The sequence below is a fragment of the Apteryx rowi genome, unplaced genomic scaffold, assembly GCF_003343035.1.
Source record: "Apteryx rowi isolate R43461 unplaced genomic scaffold, aptRow1 scaffold_187, whole genome shotgun sequence".
In the NCBI taxonomy this organism is placed as follows: domain Eukaryota; kingdom Metazoa; phylum Chordata; class Aves; order Apterygiformes; family Apterygidae; genus Apteryx; species Apteryx rowi.
In genome coordinates this window covers 1,368,998-1,391,958 of record NW_020448163.1, presented here as the reverse complement: position 1 = coordinate 1,391,958, position 22,961 = coordinate 1,368,998, and the positions used below count along the sequence as shown (strand labels likewise).

The following is a 22,961-nucleotide window of genomic DNA, read 5'->3' as shown; positions in this document are numbered from 1 at the left end:
ACAAGTGTTCCTCAAATAAAATACTCTAGAAGCCAATAATATAGTACTTGCTGCTCCTGCACTTCTCAAAGACACACGGCACTTCTTGACCTGCGCTGGTGTTCTAGGTGCTGGAGGTGCCGATTCAATATTTTGGCTGTTTGGTTAGAAGAGAACTGTGTCCAGTTATTGCCATTTTCAGGTTTTCAATTTTTCTTTCAGCTGCCAGCAAATTTTCAAGCATATTATGTGCTGCAGATCTTGTGGTTTGGACTTCCTCCAGCACTTCACTAACATCTGCCAAATTCCTGTTAAATCCAACGCCGGTTGATGAGCACTTTCCGATGGTGTGAAACTTAATGCAAGTAACTAGTGGAAGCTGGGGAGCAATTAAATTTTAATCAGAGATGAGTTTAGTTTTAGGCATTGTGAGTTATCTCTAGTGTCTAAATAGCTAATATATATAATAAGCCTCTTCTCCCCTCATAATCAACCGCAGAAAGGGAGAAAAGCAACGGCTTAAAAAGCCCTGCTTCCCATAAAAGCCACCCACCGTATTAATAACCTTCCTCTCTGACACACCATCTGTATCCCAAATTGCTCCGAGCTGTTTTCCGTGTGGACCGAAGGGTCCCAAATCACGTTCCCACTGGGATCACCAGCTCAGCATTGCCTGGCTGCAGCTCTCCCGGCAGCAGCATCCCCTCCGCCGGCTGCCTCTCCACCTGGCTCTGCTCTCCAATCCTCCTTAGGAGCAAGGCTAACGCTTCCTTTGGAAATGATTCTTTTAAGCTCTTTTTTTATTAGGAAGGCTCTACAGACACCCTTATCTCCCTGGCGGATGGTTTGCTTGACTCGCTGCTGCCGGGTATCTTTTTCCTCCTTCCTCCAGTCGCATCTGGTGCAGCAGGACAACCCTCCATCATGTCCCTTCTCCGCACCGGCTCTAAATTAACATCTGACTCTCACAGATCTGCTGCCAATCCCTTGTGGTGGGTTGATTAATCCACAACCCTTCCCCGCCCTCCTAAATGTGCAAAACGTGGCTGGTGACTTCGCGTAAAATAAAACAAGCTTTTCCTCTTCCCAGTAAGTGGCAGATGCACGTCATAGTCCCTTTGCTGCTCTGCCGCGTTAGGCTCGAAGAGTTCCCAACGCTCTTCTGAGTTGAAACATCTCCCACCGTCACGCCGGAGAGTATTTTTGCGTGCGCCCCGGCAGGACGGACATAGCAAGTAGCAACTCCCAGGCTGCTCTTAACTGCAAAGGTCCCCCAAAACACAACAGTTGGCGGCTGAGGTCTGGGAACCCTTTGCAGAATAAGGGCAAGGAGTCCTGCAAAAGCCAATTCTGGGGGAAGAAACCTCTGTTTGGAGGCAGCAACGCGATCAGAGCGAGGCTCAAAACACAGCAGTGGGCTCCCTTGCCTCAGAAAAACGTATAGGGAGCGGAAGAGATGACGGAAGCTGGGTGGGTTTTTTTTATGTCTTTGCAAGTGAAAATATCCCAAACACCCTCAGCATGTGCAGCTTGTGGAAGTCGGAGGAACAGCTGCCTGGAGCTGAACACTAATTCATCCATTTTGCTCTCTGTTAATGAACAAGAACAATGGAAAATCAGTAGATGCAGAAAAAACCCACGATTTTTAAGGATTTACAGACTGATTTTCTGTACCTCATCTAGTCATTTTCTGCCTGGGCAAAGTGAAGGCACAGTTGGTGCAAAATACTACTGAATTATCCTAGTGATATTTTTACCCTCCATTTTCACTGGTGCAGCAAATGGCTACAATCGTCAAAGGGAAAAGAAAATCTCTCTTTCAGCAGAGAAAAGGAGCATTCAGCAAAACTAAAAATGAAACGAATTTATTATCCTCACTGCTATCTCCAGTTCGGATAATCTAGAGGGATACGTACAACATTGACTCGTGTAATGTATACTTCCCTCCATATCTCCCGTTCTGCCCCCGATTTTGGCCATTAAAAGCAGTATGCGACCACCAGTATCTCTTTAGAGGAAGGCAGGAGGAGCATCAGTCCGAGTCGCAATTCTGTGCCGGAACGGCTGGTTTCTCTCACGTTTTTCACCCTGGAAGAATGGTGCCCCGCTCCACATTTCTCTTGGTACACTACAGCTTTCAGCTCAAACTCAGCCGGATTAGTGATGGACCACTCTGGGCACAAGGAGAAGACCGAACATACCACCTTCTCCCTCGTGCAACCTCTCTTTGATCCTAGATATATTTTTTTCCCCCAAAACCACTGCATGGAGTAAGAGAAACATCTTCATAAAATGCGTGCGCGGCACACCCACCCACCCCTCCATGAACAACCACGCAATCCCCTGCCGAAACCGCTGACGGAGTATAAGCGGACAAAACTTTCACTATATAAGACGAGCAAATCCCACCGCGCTCTCCAGGTGAAGTTAACTACGGCTATATTTGGCACCTAGAATGCCATGAATATCATGGCAATCATTCCCCAAAACCATGGCAACCAGCAAAGGCAAGCAACACAATTCTGTTTGTTTTTTTTTAAAATAGTTCTTCAAACAGTTGAGATGCCTGCTTTGGTTTTTAAGCCGAAAGCGTGGCGGGTGGGAGGCTCGAACCTAGTGCGCGGCCACTCGCACCCGCTTCCCGCCTCGTGATACCCACCACCTCCTGCCACTTCGCAGCCCCGCGTGCTAAAAACCAAGACAGCCGCGCCGAGGTCCGACCCGAAGAGAAGCCCGTCTCCTTCTGCCTGGCAACTTCAAGGCAACCTTCATCTCGCTGTGGACAAAACTAAGCCCAGTAAAACCAATTTCCTCCCTGACGTTATTCAAACGGGACCACAACCAAATAGAGTGGAAAGCCGAGTGAGAAACCCAAGCAGTAAAGCACTTGCATAGATGAAGGCTGAAAAGCTCCACAGATTTCCGTTCTTCCCACTAATGAAGGATGGGCTGTAGCATATTACGACCGGCACTCCATAAAACTCTGAAGTCCAACTTTTAGCTCTACTCATCTTTTTAAGTGGATCATGCACTATACGCCCTTCAACAGTTTAAATCCCACTATCTTCCTCCCCACTAAAAGTTCCCTTTTTTAGCTTTTTTTAGCTCATTTCTTCACCTATGCAGGTTTTGCCCGACTGCCCACAAAAGTCTTGCCCTGTCCCCTGAGGCTACAAGACGGCAGCAGGGGAGATTCCCGCTAAATCCTTGCTGAGCTGACAGCGACTTGCAGCCCCCCAACTCCAAACCCTCCCATCTAGCGTGCTGTCACCAAAACGTCCACTGGCAACCAGCAGCCCCGACACGGCTTTAGGAGGAAAAAGAGCACGTGAGCATATGCATCTGTGCGATCTGGATGCAGGGACGCAGGTTCAAGCACAGCTCTAAGCAGCCGATCAGATTTGCGGCGGCAGCCAGCGAGGCAGGGAGAAGCAGTGGCTGCACTACCACCCTGAGGACACGCGGAGCAGAGGCAGCCCCGCGTCTCGGCCCTGCTTGCAAATCGCTCTGAACGTTTCCCTTTTTTTCCCCCCCTCTCTCCTTTTCCCTTTCCTCCTTCTCGCTGCGCGAACAAACGATAACTCGGTGGAGATCAGAGCACAAGGGGGAGATCAAAGAGCGCAGGTAGCGAGATCGTTATGCATCCCAGCTGGGGCAAGAGTTTAAGCCTCCGGAGCGTCCTTGCCAAGTTATTTTAGCGTTACGCCAAGAGCGCTGTGCCCCGTGATGCTGCCTGGCATAGGAACCGTTGCGAGGCAAAGCAGTGAGGTTTCCTGGGCCCTAGGAGCCGTGTCAGGCTGCAGGAGCCACCAACCACGCAGGCATCCAGTTAATTCAAGTGCAATTGCAGGCAATAGAAGCTGCTTGTTACTTACATCTCTACGGCGTAGGAGTCGGGGAGATGCTGCTTTATGGCCTGGGGGCCTCTTTGGGCAGAAGGATTCAGGTTTTGCTGCATGTTCAAGTAATGACTTGGAGGCTGAGGCTCCCACCACAGGTTAAAGCTCTCATGCCCTGGCAGTACCAAGGTTTCCAGCACAGACCACCTCTCCCCTATGTCTGCACCACTCTGGGGGTGGTCAGCACATAAGCGGTGAGGCTCTACCTGGAGGATATGTTAGGGCTGGAAGGGTGGATCGGATAGATGGCCTAGAAAGACCACCACATCCTCAACGGGATTTGGTTCCGGACAAAATCCAAGACTAGAGCTCAGGCTCTTCACTAGTGGCCCCTTCTGCTCTGTTTTTTTCCAGCAAGCCCAGCCCCAAGATGGTCACGGCTGGAAGGGAAGCCTAAGAAGTCTCACCCTCTTATTCTCTTTTCTAGACATCTGCCATGGATCAGGGCTGGAGACAGGACACCAGGCTAGACAGATGTTTGGTCTTATCCAATCCTGCCATCCTTAGACCCATGTTAAAGTAGGAAGGTGCCCAATGGTGGATCCGCTTCAAACACCAGACAGCAAGAGACTAAAGCTCAACCCCTTCACAAGACACAGTGACCAAGTGCCCAGAGCTGAAAGCCATTTTCTGAAACTTCTGGATGCAATCTTTCCTCACCCTGCAGGGATCAAAGCTCCCCTGATCTCTGCGCCATGTAGCAGACTTGAGGCAGGTATCGGACAAATTTTTTTTTGACCTGGTACTACTACTATACATCCATTCAATCAAAGGCCACTTGAACCTACCGATAGCAGTGCCAGCAGCAATGCAAATGCTTTGCTATTACGCCTGAAACTACTTGTGGTCCTTCAGTGAAGCCCACCAGAGAGGGACGCTCTCCCATGCAAACCTGGCAAGCCAGGAAGGAAAGGTACCGTCATCTTTTAAAGCAGCCTATCATTTCAAAAACGTTTTGGATCAGGAGAGTCACATCAGCAAAGCAACCTTTATGTTAGGAAATGTTCAAAGCAGCAGCGTTGGTGGGTGGGAGAAGCTACCATGCTCAGCATGCACACCCATTCCTCCGTCCCGGCTATTAATGTAGCGCGTTTGGTATCATCCCAGCACCTCCTGCATAGCTGATGGAATCTATACTAATTAGCTGTTCGCACAGCTCTTTGTTTTCTCCTATTTCGCCTTTCCTCCCACATTCTTCTTCTTTTCCACTTGTATTGAATTTTTGCAAGACTTGTAGCTTTGAGCCAGCAGTGTAGGCTATGAACAGGGCTAAAACGCTTGGCATTAACACACTTTCCCCTCTTCCCTTGTCAATGTTCTCTTAAAAAATAAAAACACACCTCCAGGAGCATATTTTCTGGAGCTAATTTATAATTGTCTGTGCAGACAAAACAGAAAGAATATGCTAATTTCGCTGGCTACTGATTGCAAAAGTCAATGCTCCTTGGGCTCTTTGTGCCATTTCTCATGCCGGTTCTTCTGAAAAAAAATAAACTGTCGGTGCAAAATATTTTAGCCATATGTGCAGATTACCAACAGCAGAGCCCAAAGAGTACAACAAAGAAGAAACACTTAGTGTCCCATTTCTCTTTCGTGTGTACAGGATAGGACATGCATTTCTGTAATTGGCTGCTCATTTCAGAAATCCTATCGCATTAATTATGCCACGTCGGCGGTAACTGGCCAGCTCCACAATTGTCTTTTTTCTTTACTGCCAAACCTCGAGCTTCTAAAGAACCAAAAAGAACATTTCCCATTTCTTTGAATACGTACACCAAATAAATATCCCCAAGGTTACAGGGCGCCACAGTAGACAATCACTTACTATGGAAACTAGATATATTTGTGACAGCACGGAGTGACTAATCTTATAATATCACCAGCATGTTCTACATACACTATGGAAAGCGTTAGGGACTTCAGTTACCCTGAGCATTGCTATGGACGGGACTTGGCCAGCAAGAGAGCGCCTACCTCAAGCCCCAAGGACAAAATCTGATAGCGCGTGCAATGACTTACTGCTTGATGCAGTGCGATGAGGCAATAACCTACTACCCCTTAAGATCAACTTAGATCTAACCAAAGACTTGGGTAGATCTTAACGTATCAGTGGGCTCAATGGGGAGGGGAAGCTCCCCATCAGGAACCATTTCGTTGGAAGCAGAAAGGCCAGGAGAGGCGTTCGCTGTGGAACGACGCCGAAACCTCGTGTCCCAGAGTGGTGCTCCAGGATTGCCCCGGGAGCAAGAACCCGTGCGCCAAATGAAGCTCAGCACCCGCCCGCCCCCAGGCTCAGGTCTTCATTTGCTCCAGCAACCAACACCTTTGTTAAAATAACCACCGATTAGAAAAGGAATTAACCTCAGAACAAAGGAGACGCCTAATTAAACATCGAACTAAAAGACAACAGAGTGGAAGTACAGCTAAAAAAAATGGCAAGACAGCTGCATAGACTTGCTTCTGGTTTCCCCTTCTGCAGGTCAGTTCCCCAATGTAACTTCCCTTCCTGTATCTGGGTGCATTCGCTACTGAGGAGTTGCCCATTTCGAAAGAAGGGCTTTCGTTGCTTTTCATTCACTTATATCTTTTTAAATGCTTTGCGCTATGAACCCTCCATCAAAAAAGCAAAACAGATTTAAATTAGACTTTGGGAGTATGCCATTTCATAAACTTCTCCCCAAAGAGCTTYAGCTAATTAAACAAATGATTGCAAAACGCTCCCAGTGTCAACCCTGTCAGCTTATACGYGAGACATCTACGCCAAGCTGCAGTTATTTAACCAAACGCAAYGTGGAGGAGCTTTAAAGATAAGCCCGAACCTTAGGCCATAAGGGGGCATGCACTTTTTAAAATCATGGGCAGATTTATAGTGGTAGAGTACTTTCTCCAGACAGTCCCAATGGACTCAAAAACGGATGAGGAATCTGTGCTACTCCCATAGGAACTGAGGTCTATATTGCTGCCAAGAGGGTAGGTAGGCAGCAGTTAATGATGCTCAAGGAGAACTCTGGATTTTTGTTTCTAAATTGCAGCAACTTGGCACAAAAGCCGGGAAGAAGAGAGCAACTAGAAATGGGTGCGCGGGGTAGGAAAACAGAGATATAAACGTTATGCAATTACTCTGTTTATAATTGCTGGAGGTGGTGGTGTCCTTTACTCCAGCAGCTGAAATCATCAACTGTCCAAAGCTGCTGAAAGATTGGAGGAGCAATATTTTAAACCTCTATATATGTTATATAAAAGCACTCTTTAAAAACACAAACGTTTTCCCTTTCCATCCTTTCGAGCTTGTCCTTGTTTGCCCCCACCGTACGGCTTAGTCAACAAGGGCACTTCTCAGTATGCGGCACCCTTCTGCAGCCACCCTCTCCTCTGCCAAAACCAATCGGTTTTCCTTTAATCTCCCGTATTTCTCCCGTGGACCTCATCCCCAGTCCACGTGCGAACAACGCATCCCCTCAAACGGGCCAGCTCGCCCTCCATCTCCGCAGCGTGGCTTTCCTGCTATTTTGGGCACACGCAGCTCTTCCCCGAGACCTTCAGTAGGCCTTTGCTTGTCCTCACGTTCAAGTTTCTCCTCCGCACCTACCCTGATATTCCAGCTTCCGTTCCCTCTTACAAATCCGCCCTGAACCTGAAGCTATGGCTCCTTATTCTGCCCATTTTCTTATTTCCTCAGTCATCCAGTACACATGCCCCACTGCCTTCCGGCTCCTCCTTTCCCTCCCACCGCTCCATCTGAGCTCGGCTCACGTCGTATTTAATCCATCCAAGGCAGTGACAGTTCTCAGGCCAGGCACCTTGCCTCATGAATGGATTTTATGACCAGGTGCGATGCAATGAGGTATAACAAGAATTATTGCAGCCTCTACTAGTAAAAAGTAATATTAACTTCTCTAAAGCCCTGGTAAGGGTCAAAGTCACCATTGCACAAGGCTCCAGCCAAAAGGACAATGAAGAGCATCCCCTGCCCTGGAGAGTTTGTGTCTAAAAAGTGAGAAAAAGAGACTCCGCTAATGACGGATGGGTCGGAGGCTCGGGCTGATGTTAAACAACAGTTAATGGCRTTAGGATGCTGTCAAGCCCCGCACAGGTTTCCCAGACCGGCTCCAGGGTCTCTGGCCAGCAGGACCAACCTTAGCAGATCTTGGGGCTGCTGAAGCTCCATCCCTTAGTTATAACACTCCATCCCTTAGTTATAAAGCATTGGCAGAATACAACTGCCGACGGCGGTGGCCGTCGTAGGAGGCAAAAAATTCCTGCTCCTGATTGCCCCCTGTAACCCTTGGTGCTTTTGAGGATGCTCTCTTGGAGGAATCGGCCGGGTGCAACATGCACCGCACACGCTGCAGGTTAATCGAGATTGCGAACGCGCTCCTACCCGTTCAGTCCTCTCTCGCCATGGCCATTTCACGCCCTGGCACCAGCATTAATGAGAAAACAGTCTCGAAAGGGGAAACCCAGTTCAGAGCATTCCTTTAGGAGGAATGCCAAGGTCCTTGTTTATTTTCATTGTCGGTAATTATTATTTTTTTAATAGTACTCATCAACACGGTCTGCGTAACATATTTTTTAAAAATAACCACCGTGGACATCATTATATTGCTGCTGACTCTGGCCTGTTCTTTGATTCCCTCTGAAACCAAAGCGCTGCATTGCTTTTCCATGTATTGTGCCGTGCGCCGCTTCACTGTAGGCTTTTTCAACCTAACATTAAATGAATCAGAAGGTACCTAAATCACATAATAGACAGCAGCACTGGAAACGGTCAGGAAACACAAGAATTAAAGATGAATGTTTTGTTTACATGATCAAAACACATTAATTCAAGAGAATGCTGAGAAATTTGTTACTGAATATGTCTGGTAAAAAGCATTTGGTCTGCTTCTGCCAAATTTCCTCTTAGCAGAGCCAGTTCCAGATCCCTACTGCTAAGCAATTTTAAAGTTCAGTAAATAAATTCCTTCAATTGTTTGGTTTTGACAGATTTTCTGTGTGAATTCTTTTTGAATTCAAACTTACCTTTTGTCTTTAAATGCGAGCTACAAGGCAAAGTCTCTAATCAGAACGGTGCATTAACTTAACTTTTCCTGCCCCCCTGCAACTTCTTCGATGCACAGAACCCAGCTTGCACAGTTATTAGCACGAAATATTAGCATAATGTACCTTTTCCTTAGCAACAGCTAGAGCGTCTGGGGAATGCACGGCCCAAAATAATGCCGCTTGATCTGGAAGCACAATAAAATATAAATAAGCTTGTTACACTTCAGTGGCACACGGGATCCCACTGTGATGGGCCTTCACGAATTTACAAAGCTCCTCGTCCTTTTACTCCCAAATAAAAACGCAGGATTTTTTTTTTTAAATGATTTATGGACACGCATTCTGTTTTATTCCAAAAAGGGAAGCGTAATTGTTTACTCGCTCAGAGCAACGTTTTGGTGCGTGCCTATTACTAAATTTGTGGGCATCATACGCGGCGCACGGAGACACGCCTGTGCAAAGCAGAGCTCCTAATGAAATAAAGATGAAACCCGGACTTAGAGAAAAATCTGCAGATCTAAAGGGGAGGCTGCCACGATAGCATCCATAATTGTGGTCATTTTTTAATGAAGAAAGTGCAAGCAATTCTCCCCAGAAGAAACAAAACAGCTGMAATGAAGCAAGGGATACACTTGGTACAAATTTACATGCTTAATCTAGAGTCAGTCGTCTATTTATAAGGCTCCCAGCGCAGCGTAGCTGCAAAAAGAAAGCTGAAAGGTGGTAGGTTCGGCCGTATTAAGCTTAAATATGAAGTTCCCCCGTAAGGACGCTCTCAGCCAGGTAACAGCAAAGTCTTCTCCTTGCCCCACGGCCAGTGCAGCTGGCTCCCCCCAGCCCTGAAAGCTCCTCGGCCGCGAGCCCCACTGCCTGGCTCGTGCCCGTGCCGGCCCTCACGCCGCTATACCTGCATTTAACCAACCCTAACGTCTCTTCTCGGAGGCAGTCAAGTTCTTTCAAATATCACTTCCCGACAGTTTTCCGGGAGAATGAACTGCACATAGCTAATTTGAAGGCGAGAGCAAACCATTTGGAGCTGGAGGATGGCAGCCCTCGTCTTCTGAGCAAATATCGCAATTACCAAGCCAAAATTTACTTGGCTGAAAAGCTGAAATTCTGAGGCCTTCCACRAGGGAGCCAAGTTACAATCTTAACAACAGGGCTCCATAATGTTTATCTGTTAATCAGTATTTAGTATGCATTTATTAAGGCTGGGATTTCCACAAGCGCCTTTAAAGAGCTGGGTACCCAATTCACAGGAACAAATCTCCCTCTGGAGATTTAGAAGGAATAGGACCACCCATTCTGAGGAGCAAATCTGTCTTTTTCAGCCATCTCTGATCCCAGCTAAGGAGACCACGAGTGTCAACTGCTTTTGTTGATCACATAACAACCATTAAAAAAAAAAAAAGAAGAAGAACAAAGGAAATATTTTCCAGGAGAAGATGCTATAGCAAGTAAGATGATATTCCTCCACCGCAAATGTTTTAGCATATACGTCACTCAGAAGTCCACGTCACAAGTCCAGGGCACATTAATATTCTGTTGGGTACATGTACCGTCCCTTATCTAGTCTTAAAATCATTTTGCACTAGCAATGGGAAACTCTATCAGACACTAAGAAGTTCCTGGAAGGGTTATCTCACCTCGTCTGCCTTTTTAACCTCTCCGAAGGGGTAAAACGAAGATCCATCCAACTGTTGTAGACTGGTCCTATTCTACTTTAAAAGGAAGTACGCCTTGGGAATCACTGGACCTGAAATTTGATCTCTTGTATGATTTATTTGCCATCTTCTCCCATTACACAAATATAAATATAACCGGCATTTCTCTGCAGCCCTGAAATGATTTAGAATTAATACCAGATGACAAAACGGACCATGTTCCAGGAGGGGAAAAGTTACAGCAAAAGCTCCTTCCCATTAATGGGGCCATTCATTCATATGACCACTCTTCCACAGGGGAGCTGGCCATAAATTATGCATTTGACATCTAGTTATAGACGATTATATCTGACATAATGAAGTTATAATGGAAGGAGTTTGCACATTGTTTGGTTATTAAGTGCCCATTTCTTGTCCCTGCACCAGGTGCAATGGTGATAGGCCATACAAATCATCCAGAAGAAATGCCAAAATGGGCTCCCTTACTGATAAAGCACCACACATGTTTATTAATTTAACAGCTTGTCTTATGTCTCCCCCATCTGCTCATTTAAAACAGTTATTTGCCCTATAAATATTTCAGACAGAGAAGTGTAGCCAAAAATTAGTCTGGCAGAAAGGGGAGAAAAAAAGGAGGCAGAGAAGGGTCTCACGCTGAACACAGCGCCACGTTCCTCTTCCACGTTGAACTCGTTTAACAGCTTTTTTTCGAGCTGGCAATCGGGCATTCACTTCAGATTAGTGATGCTTGAGGCTACRCCACCATAAATGGCTCTGCTCTCCAGCTGTTGCCGCTGGCAGCTGGGTGAAAACTTCCACCACCGGAACAACTCGATACACTCGAAAACCAAACGCGCCGGCAAAAGCATCTCCCAGGCAGAGGCCTATGCCCATTTGGAGCTTATCAGATAATATTTTAGCTTAAGACAGCCTACAAAGTGTAAGCTTTCAAGGGGCCTGCCTTTAACAGCTCATGCTGATCTCCACAGCACAACTCCTTTACAAGACAGCTAGCTGCTAAAAAAAAAAAACTAGTTAAAAATGCTTTTTTTTTTTCAGATGAGTAGGAATAATGGAAAAGGTGTTAAACATCGCTCGGACTACTTTTTTTCCCCCTCCCAGTTCCTGAAATATTTTCCAGCGTAAACCCTTTGAACGGTTCCCACCAGCGTGCGGGATTTAGCACTCCTCCTTGAGAGACTCCGTTAGCTCCGGCTTCCCGCGCCAGAGCACACCGTTATCTTCTACATAAACAGCAATGCCCTGCGGTGCCCCTCTGCAACGAAAACACGTGCTCCCAAGAAGTCGGAGCAACAGTTCGACACCGCCGCAAAAAAGGGAAGCAGCAAACGGCAGGCAATTAACTCTTCCCGACGACGCAGAGCGGCGGGACGTAACGCGGACCTCGCTTGCTAAAGCAGGCAGGAGCGCTGCCGCCTTTCTGAACCATTTCCAGGAGCTCTGGTTATTCTAGTTACCGTACTGGCTATCGTCAGCTCCGGTGCCTAACGAGGGATTGATAAATACCGAGCGTGGCCCATGCTCAGAGCAGCTGCCCACCTCATGGCCATCTGTGTAGTCCACCACGGTGAAGGTTGAAGGTTGCTCAAGCTAAGGAAATGGCTTTCCCAGGGGGGCCCCAAAGAGAAAACAAAAAAGGTTGGAAATACGGCGTGCCCGGCTGCCCACGTGTCATCTCAAATTAACGTGGCGTCCCCGTTGCCCAGCTCTCCCGAGGAGCCGCCTTTCTGCAGCTCTGGGAAGGAGGAACGGGGCCCATGTCACCAGCGCCAGCAGTAACCCCCTGTCAGATCCTCCCGCGTCATCTGCAAAGCTGGCGACCCTCTTGGGGGCCTCGGCGGGAATGAACAACCAAGGTTGTTCCAAAAGACAGCCAAAACCTGCACTATTTTTGGTAAGAAGATTCAGAAGTGGTTCGGACGTTCAGGAAAGGTTATTCCTCAGACTGGACCAAGGCAAAGCAGAAGAAAAATGATAGGACGGATCCAGGTTTTGAAGGAAGAAAGCACAAGAGGACACTCCATGGTGTGTGAGCAGAAAGGGGGAAAGAGCGGCCAGTCTTCCGGTTGCCTCCCTGACACGCTGCCCCACAGGAAAAGATTCCCCATAGGAAGAGATTCTGCGTGTAAGGACGCTGAACCGCACAACTGAAGTTTGTGGCAAAAACCAGGACCTCAACTGGGGCCTAAGCAACATCCCTACTAGAAAAATCTGCACAGGAAGGGCGAGAACCTACCTACAGCACTCCTAGATTTGCTATTTATTTGTAGAACTGGGGGTCAGTAATCGCCACAAATTTACGTTTTGAAAATAAACTGACTTCAGGCGTATCAGCCTCCGAAACAACTGCTCCCACTGAGCTTCGACTTGAAGGAAACTTTTGGAAACTGCGAGCTCGACAGGCTAGCAGAGCACCGCGCGCTGCTTAACTATAAAAGCCCTGCATCTGTTTCATGTTTAATATGATTCCGCATATACACTAAAATCTGCTCCTATAAAGCTTCATCGGTAGTTTTAGTATGTGGACGCAGTGAGATTCATTCACTCTGTTCCCTGTATTTTAGTACCTGGCAGATTTTTAGTCCAAACACTACATTTAATTTATTGCTATATATGATAATTCCATAAAATTCCTTCCTAAGTCAGCGTACAAGAATCACCCTTATCTTTGAAACTCCTTGCTCTTGTCAGGAACAAGCAACCCATTTTTAAACGCTGGTTATAATCCCTAAGTCTACGAGATCACAACCTGGGGGTACAAGAAAGGGTCTGTCGTCACAGGCCAACGATTAGCGTCTAAGGCTCGGTGAGACAGGACTGCCCGAGCGAAAGAAAGAGGCTCCTGAAATACTAACGCCTAATAACTATCCACGGAGGACGGAGAACCAAATTCCCCAAAGTAAATAGATTTCTTCTTATCTTTATGCATGAGCCTGAAAAGTCACCCATCAGTCCTGGCTCTCACCACGTTCAGGACCAGGCATAAAGAAGCTGAAGCCACAACTGCTGTTGCACCCGATTTTACTGATTTCCAATGGTCCGAGGTCTCGGCCAGCCTGGAATTATCCTGCGTATGGATGTTGTAAATAGTTGCATAAAAATAATGCAACTGTGTCCAGATTGTTATATTAAGAGGAGGTGTAAAAATAACGGTTAAGCGTGCTTCATCTATGGAACTAATTTTAAAACACCCTCAAATAAGAGGGTGAGGAAAAAGGAGCATCTTAAATAAGGAATGCTGATTCAGGGCTTTATTTTTATTAAGTGATTTACAGTGTCATTACTACGTTACTATACAGAGCCGCGGCTCAGAGTAATTACCTTGTAATGTATGATGACACTAATGTACTAGTAAACTACTGGAGTTTATCCTCTATTCAGGACTTGCGTCAGGACACTGAAAGGTAGGTAAAAATGCACCGCACGCATAAACAATGCGGGTAAATGCCACCGGTGATAACGTTTTTAAAAAGGAGAAGGAAGAAGCAGTTAGAAATAAATCTGCCGGCTGAGAACTGCAGCTGCATAGACCCGCAGCAGCACTGAACCTGCATCATTTTTAATATGGGAAGCCAAGACGCTTTCGTATTCCTAGCGTGGCTCCCTTCCCTTTTATTATAATTGAAACGGTAAGGTGGCTGCTGCTATTCTTTTTGCCACAGTAAGTGCAACACTGACCTGTACTCGATGATCGCTCTTCAGTGATGCATCGGAAGAGTAAGGTAGGAGGAAGGACCAGAGAGGACATGGATAATACCACRCTTAACTCTTTATAGCAGATTTCATCTCAAAGTTCTTCCAAATAATCAGGAACCTCATTTTACAGAGGATGAAACAGCCTCAGGGAGTTCAAGCGGCTGGCTCAAGAGTTCCCTAACATCAGTGGTTTTACGAAGGCCGTCCTAAAATCGCACTCTTTAAGGTCCCAGCTACAGGAATCACATAGACTCAACAGTGATAGCTTAAGGGTAGGGGTGGTTTTGCATTCCTTAGTTAAAATAGCACTTGCAGTTAAGGGATAAGGCTTGGAACAGATCCTGAGCGTGTCCTAAAGTGCCAGAAACGATAAGTAAAAACATTCACATCCCTCCTACATGTTAAAAAACAATAAAATAAAGTAAAAAGATGATACCATGCTCTTTCCCCAGGAGACGATACCAATTACCCCACTTTTGAACACCCTCAGCCCCCTAGGCACCGGCTCATGGATTGATATCTGTCAGAGCTGGCTTCCGCTCTAGAAGCAGCAGCTGTCAATCCCAAATCTCAGGGTAATTCACCCAGAGCAGAATGGCAGTTGCGGACAGAGCACTTTGGACTGTCAGGAGATTGTATACAACCAGCCCCACTTGTGCAAGACCAGCCTTGGAGGGAGAGGAATGAGAACCAGCAAAGTTAGGCCCATGCTTCACCACCCAGCACATGCTCCACCTTGCACAGAGGCAAGAGGGACCACCGAGGAATAACCATGCCGAGACTGCTTCCGGACAGTAAGACGCGATTCCTTAGTTTTCATTAACGCATCAGCTAAGAACAACACACATTTGCACTTAGAAAGAGAAAAACCAGCAGATGTTTACTTGATCAAGTTTCAGATCAAGCCACATGGAAAAGCTCGCTCTAAATTAAGGGAGCCTTCCACACTGAGAGCGTTAGCAGTACGCTTTCATTCAGCCTACAAAGTCCTCGGGCCATTTTGAGGAGCAGGGATATGTCTGCAGTCGCAGCTGCAATTCCCCGGCACGAAGGTTTTTCTGTCTCTCAGAATATTAGAGGCGGATGGAGAAGTGGGACTGAGAAGACAGCTTTCCTCACGTTACGTAATGACAGCACGCCCATTCGGATGCACCGACACATGCGTGCACACGTACACGCTCACAGCTTTACAGTGAGGGGACAGAAAAGCAACAGTCACTAGAAAGAAAAACTCCACCGTTTTGACGTCCTACTGGAATAGTGACAACCTAATTAACAGCAAACGTCTAAGCAGTCTGCACTAGCACGGGTCCATGCTCTGGGGAGCAAGCCCACCTCCCCAAGCCACAGGGGCAAACACCAGGGTCCATCACAACACACCGCGGTGGGGGATGACCCTCCACATCAGGCTGAGAAATCAAGGGCACATAGCCCTATCTATCGCTTTATTTTCACAATTCAGCTGAGGCACCTGTCTTAGCAGGGCTTGTCTTCTAGACTCACTCCATACATATTGGCTACCGGGACCATCTCCCGAGGGCAATTCAGCTCACCTAAAATTCGAGTCATCCTCTGGAGTAAGCATCTCTCCACCAACTCTAGTAAAACCCAAGGGCAAGGTGGACTAAATCCAGGCCTGAACCCCCACACGACCACTTCTGTACCGTCACTCCAACTCTCATACAGCCCTCCCAGTGGAGTCAATTTGCTCCAGCCAGTGTTCTCGGATGGCACGTGGTACCTTTTCCACGGAGGCTTTGTGAACAACCGACATACACTCGTGCCCAYGGCTGTTTGGCAATGCACGTACACGGAGGCTGCGTCAGTGACTCACCCTTGGACGGTGGTCTCTCCAGATCCGAATCGAGGTGGACTGGGGGGGCAATGTAGGAAACTTGCCCGTGGTGAGCCTGCCCTGTGGACAAATAAGTGTTTTAGTATCCACTATTTCCTATTAAGAGCTATCAGGATTTACAGTTAAACATACCACGTTTTTAAGGCACTGTATTAAAAACAGGTTTGCAAGTATTTTGCTCTAGGGCATATTTTTCATGTACACTGAAATTCAGAATGAAGATGAACTTCCTTTTTCTGGAAGCATCTGATTAAAAGTTGACAACACTCCCATTTCTTTCACTTTTTCCAAGCAGACATTGATACTCTGTTGAATTTTAGTGATACTTATTTTACCACCACCATCTTTCATAGCAAATTGTTCCATACGCCTTCTTCTCATCACCAGTCTCATCTGATCGCCACCGTCTCAGAAAAACTGCGTGCGCATGTTGCACACTGTTCTCTTAAGAGGCCACGTTGCCCAGAAGACAACCTATTCCAGACTCTGGGTGACAAGCCCATTCAATCTGTTCATCTGACTTGAAAAGGGAAGGAAGCATTTCTGGGTTAGAGCAATTCTTCAACAAAGTATAGCATAAAGTACAACTGCACCTGTTTGTTCCACCTACAGAAGACGCAGAGATTTGCACCTGAATGGAAGCTTTCCCATTCCCAAGACTGTCGCGCGGTTTCTTAGTTTAGCGCTAAAGACCCACTTCTTCTCCAGTGATCTGGAGGCAACTATACGGAGAAACTTTTATTTATAATAAAGCATGTTGTTGTAACTCATCTATTTACTTTAACAATTTCTGGGGTTGTTAATCTCTTTTTCTAAACAAGGAGAGTTAATGACACATAGATTACGATAACAGCTAAAGTAACCTTCCCCTTTCAAGTAATATTTGTGCTGCAATAAAAGCAGTTGATTCCTCTTATGAGGCACATTCCAAATAATTAATACGGCTCCCTGTTGACACTTGCCGCTGCTGCTCCAAGCAATTTCCAAGCGAGCGTCGCAGAGAGCGGAGATCTGGTACAGTCTTCGGGGTTCTTTGTAATGACATCCAGGAACACCATGAGCGCAGTACGCTGGTACGCATAATACGGCGAAAACATCTCTTCGGGGGATGAAATATTAATGGGAAAGGAGGGAGAAAAAGAAGTTTGCCTGAATGGACAGGATGTATTTACTGCTTTACACACTGAGGTTGACTCAGATAATTTGCATTATTAGCCATTATGACAGCTGGACATTATTCAGGTTTAAAATCTAGTGGCACGTCATGTATTCTATATTGGTTTTAAGTGCTTTAACACGGGAAATCTGCTTCAGGCCAATAATGAGTTACTCTGCTTTCCCATTCTCGTTTTCATGTTAAAAACCCATTTGATATCATTTGTGAACCAAAGTCATCATTTAATGGCTGCTCAGTTCTGCAGTAGACATGGACAGACTGCTGTTGCTCCAAAGCTGGCCAAAGTGCAGGATCAGTGCCTCTGTCACCAAGGGACAGGGACTCCTTTTTGCAGCGTCACAGAGATCACGGACTCGCAGAAGGGCTGAAGTTGGAAGGGACCTCTGGAGATCGCCTAGTCCAACTCCCCTGCTCAAACAGGCTCACCTAGAGCAGGTTGCACAGCGCTGTGTCCAGTTAGGTTTTGGAAATCTCCAAGGATGGAGACTGAACAACCTCCCTGGGCAGCCTGTTCCAGTGTCTGATCATCCTTACAGTAAAAAAAAGTGTTTTCTTATGTTTCCATGGAATTTCGTGAACTTCAGTGTGTGTCCATTGCCTCTTGTCCTGTTGCTGGTTACCACTGAGAAGAGTCTGGCTCTGTCTTCTTATACCCCCCACCCCAAGCAGATATTTATGCACATTGATAAGGTCTCCCCTGAGCCTTCTCTGCTCCAGGCTAAACAGTCCCAGCTCTCTCAGCTTCTCCTTGTATGTCAGATGCTCCAGTCCCTTCATCATCTTCATGACCCCTCACTGGACTCACTCCAGCAGGTCCATGTCTCTCTAGTACTGGGGAGCCCAGAACCGAACCCAGCACTCCAGATATGGCCTCACCAGGGCTGAGTAGAGGCAAAGGACCACCTTCCTCGACCTGCTGGCAATGCTCTTCCTAACACAGCCCAAGAGGCCGTTGTCCACCGTTGCCGCAAGGGCACACTACTGGCTCATGGGTTTTATTTATTTTTTTCACCTGGTCTTCTTGGGACCAAGTGATCCCAAATACTAAAAAGAATGATTCTACAGGTTTAAAGGGCTACGCTGGGGTAAAGAAAATACATGCTCATCAATAGTATAGAAGACTATAAAACATTTGTTTAGACATTCATTACAAGCCAGGAATGGCTATGGACATTCATAAATGCTTTATAAAAGCTTTTACCTAATATGGAAGAAGTGGTGGTATCAAATGCTCTGTTGTGACAAATGTAGCAAGCTGCAGAAAGCTTTTACTTACTTGCTGTTGATGCAAAACACACTATTCCACAATAACTGCTAATAAATCAAATTTCATGTTTTAACATTCACATATATACAAAAAAGCAACGCAAACAATTACTGTGCTTCATCTTCTGTGCTCAAATGCCAAGTTAGTCGCTCTTCATAAAGAGCAACTATGATCTGAGGACACCTCCCATCAGCTGCTTTGGCCAGCATCAGATTTGCCTCATCAGAGTCTTCCCATCTCATGAGGGACATAAGCTCTCCATTGCTATCCGCAGCCCCAGTTATCTGCACAGGACTGAGACCCCTTGCAAACCCTTTTGGTTTATCAACAGAATCACGTTTTTTTCCTGGATTTAATATCACTGGCAACGGCGACATCTGAAGGTGGGCTGAAGGCAATGAGTCCTGGCAGCGAGACTCATACACAAATGCATGTAGGAAATGAAAGCATTCAGGAGGTCAAACTGGATGATCCCCGTAACGGCCCTTCTGACTCCAACAGTATTAAGAGTTTTGTGCCACTGACTCCATCAAAAGGTGGAATTTGACCCAATGAGCCTATGCAAGATTTTGAGGCTGACAGCACGGGGGCAGCTGAAGTCAGTCGCAGAGACTGACAGGACGCRTGTTGTACAGCGATGCCACTTTAACGTGAATTTTGCAGTTTTGGGTGCTTACTTTGAGTCCCAGCTCCAGAAACCGAGTGACTCCAATTAAAGAAACATCTCCAGCACTGGCTACTGCAGTGAAATACTTGAAAAGAAGAACATGAAAGTCTCTTTAAAAACAAACAAACAAGCAAAAAAAGGAGAAGCATTCGACATCTCCAAACCTCACGTTTCTCCAGCTGTTTTCCCAAGGCATTGGGTGACTTGACCACGTTGTAGCTCCAGGAGCTGGTGCAGGCCTCCCTTGCTGACCATACGTGACCACCTCTCTGGCCGTCGGGCTCTGATTTAACCCTGCACATCCGTTACCGCGCAAGACTATTTGAATGAGCRCTCAAAAAACCCCTAATATGGGGCTCCTGCGCAGGTACCCATGTCAATAAGAGAGGAAATGGTCAAGGTCAGGTCCTCCCTGAATTTTGCAGAAGGCTACAAAAATAACTGCACCTCTTTAAATAAGTGGCCCGGTTTTTAGTTATTTTAAAAAAAGAAAAAAAGAAAAAAAAGAAAAGAAGCGTGCTTCTGACAAGACACCAAAGGTCAAGCTGCTGATGGGAAGCTGGGCATGCCTCGTATTACGACAGCTTGCGCTGCCTTCTCCAAATCCCGCTCTGCCCACAGCCACCTGGTGCCTCTGCAGCCGGCGCCCAGGTAAAAACCGAAGCAGCAATCAATCAAACGCGAACCTCAAAGTAACGAGCGGGATATTTTATATCCCCTTTTCCCCTCCAGTGGAACAACTCCATTTTTAAAAGCAATCTAATCCGTCTGGGATGATCCGATCTTTAAAAAACAGCATTACTTTTAGACGACGCTTCTGGACTCCTCTAACTGCTAACAGGATTTCTGTTGTCTGATTTATTATCTAACTGGGGACTACACTCCACCTTGCTGGGCAGCAGTTTCCAAAATCAGTACTTTTCTCTCCTTTATTCTCTACTCATGGGCCTTTTTGAACTCCATGATATGCACGCAAACGTAAAAAAAGTACGGAAAGAGAAATTAAAAAGCTGGGAGGTTTATGAACAAACTCTTCCGACATGCCATTAAACAGATTTCATTGAGATCTCTTGCTCTGCATATATTCAAATTCTTCCCAGCAGCCTTTCTCCCTGCCTTTCATCAATGACTATTTTTACAAAACAGCCTTCGTTTCCTCGCTGCCCGCCCTCTTCCATTTGGCATTAAAAGCTTTCCTTGTAAGCGAAGCTTTTAGGAAGCCGTTCCCGATCCCCGCCATGTCAGAGCTGGCACCGTTTCTGCCCACCGCTTCATTTATCCACGTACTTTTAGGGCGCATCTCCCTTGCTGCTGAGCTACGCGTTGCTTTTAAAGCTGTCCTGAAACGTGCACGGCAGCAGCTCCCTCAAACCCCAGTGCTGGGTCCTCACGCAACTTATCTTACAGGTGTAATTTCCTATCTAAGCGTAGGAGCTTCGAGACTGTTTTTTGCTTTTTTTTACTAGAAACTTGGTTTAAAAATCCAATAATAATCAATAACTGAAGAAAACCTTGCAGCAGAGGGAGAAAGCTCAGGAGAAGCAGAAGGAAGAGAGGGGAGCTGGGGAGATGTTTAGTTAAGTCGCTGTCATACATGGATCTCAATATTTAAAGTAAATGCAAATCCACAAACGGCGCCTGGCAGCGTGGCTGTGCAAGCAGAAAAGCATGATAAAACGAGCTGATCTTCCCTGCGGATGTACTATTCCCGCTTGCAGTCTGTCCTAACAAGCAGCAGCCTTCACAGCGAGGGCAGATCCACCAGATCCATGCCCACGCACCTATGGACTTGCAGAGACCCCGCCAGCACCCATCCGCACGGCATTGCCTTACTGCTTGGACCCGAGGGCCAGAATAGCGACAAAGGAATGGGTTAAAACCGCCCGAATATTACAGCAGCTCAGCAAACTGGAGACTTCTCCCTTGCGGCAGCTGCATACCATCAGAGAAGCTTTTGGGACTCGGCAACTCAAGCCCTATCTGAAGTCAGAGGTGAAGCCGAGTTTCTTACATTCATATAGAGATCTTTCCCTTTCCTGTGTAAACATTTTAATTTGTCTCGTGTGTTTGGACAAGCCTCGCGTCTCTGCTAAGGACTTAAAACATTTGCTTTAGCAGGGTCTTGCTCCAGAGCTGCTCTGCAGCCTCCAGCTCATGTCCCAGGACTCACCCGGTAGTAGTGAGAGCCCAGCGTAGCAGGAAAAAAACCCCAAACCAAAAAACAAACCCAAATCTGAGAAATCCTGCAGCATTTCACACATGCCGTTATAAAAATGCAACATTAAATGCTCTCTCTGTCCCCCACCCACATTGCAGCACATGCAACAAGGTCTTCTCCAGGCCTGGCCTTCCCCCGAGGCAGGGAGCTGCCCTGCCGGGCTGCAAGTTTTCTAAGCTCTGCTCCCAAAGCTTGCCCAGCATGCTAAAAGAAACATGACACAYCATATTCTTCTTCCCCTCCCAGATGGGCTCGCTGTGCTATGAAGCATAACTTCCCAATCACCTGCGCTGGAAACCGGGGGGAAGGAGGGGAGAGATTTGGGTGTAGATGAGATGAAGGGATGTGAAGCAATGAACTGCTCAGAGTCCTGGAGAAGATGGTGCATATCTGCAACCCAGAACTGCCCAGAGTGGGTTTAGCAACGGTGAGGACAACTAAGCCCTGGGAAGTTTCTTTGGCCACGTCTCAAAGATTAAATGTAATATGAAGAGCACCATGCCAGCTCCTGCAGGCCTTACTCCATGCTTTTCCCACATGATGGCTTTCACCCAAAAGTCAAACGGAAATTTTCAACTGCCTCAATGGGTTGTGGACCAAGTCCAGGGAAGTCTGCTACAGGTGGGGTGGAAAAGACCTGGTACAGAGAAGTTTGCAAGAGCTTTTGGGGGGAAACCTAGCCAAAGTCATCCAGTCTATCTCCTGCAGATGCAAAATTGTTCCTTACGCTGTTTTGAAAGGTATCTCCTAGGCTTCCCACCGCTTCTTCTGAGACACTGATCAACAGATTTCACTGTCAGAAGATTTCATCTTTGTTTTCCCATTCTTCACAAAAGCCCATTTTATCCTGATACCCCACCACAAATCAGAAATACTTCTTTCCGTTATTCCTACAYGCTTTCTCATAATACTTTGGTGGGCATTGCACGGTACGTGCAGCACATCCAGCACATATGCAGCACATATCTTCACAATCTCTCTTCACCCAGCAGGATCCTGCACGTACTGCTGTGGCCATCAAAAGGCATCCGCTCCTGTACGGGATAACCCTGACTTCCCAGACATCACGCCAGKACCCATGATGGGGACAAAGCGTCCTGGGGGTGACCTGCTGCCTCCTTGGCCCGAGATGTTATCCTGCCGCAGCAGTTCTGTGGTCGGGTCTCCATCTGAAAGCCCTTGGCTTGGATTATTCGGTCCTGGAAGCATTAGAGAATCAAACATTTCTGCCTTATTTTTTCTGCCATTACTCGCTCTTTTTCTCCTACTCACACTTTGTCAGGGCCCTGCCTTTTGCCTCTCTGCTCTCGCTAGCGTTCATGCTTCGTCTCCACTACACGACACTCAAGGAATTTGGTTAGTGTACGCTTCCTCCCTCTTCTCTATTAGTCGGACGCTATTAAACCGGAGTGCGGTTTCATGTTATAGCTAATCCCATTTAACAGCGGCCTCCCCTCCTCCAGGACACGGCCATG

At 46.8% G+C, this 22,961-nt stretch overlaps 1 protein-coding gene across 1 annotated transcript in view; it reads right to left on the bottom strand.

Annotated features, from left to right (window-relative positions):
* The window catches only part of ADGRL3 (adhesion G protein-coupled receptor L3), a 210,836-nt gene that overhangs the window by 100,119 nt on the left and 87,756 nt on the right, over positions 1-22,961 (bottom strand). The window contains exon 7 of the mRNA XM_026061900.1: positions 16,137-16,217. Within this exon, the coding sequence (XP_025917685.1) occupies positions 16,137-16,217 (81 nt within the window). The remainder of the gene's footprint in view (positions 1-16,136; positions 16,218-22,961) is intronic.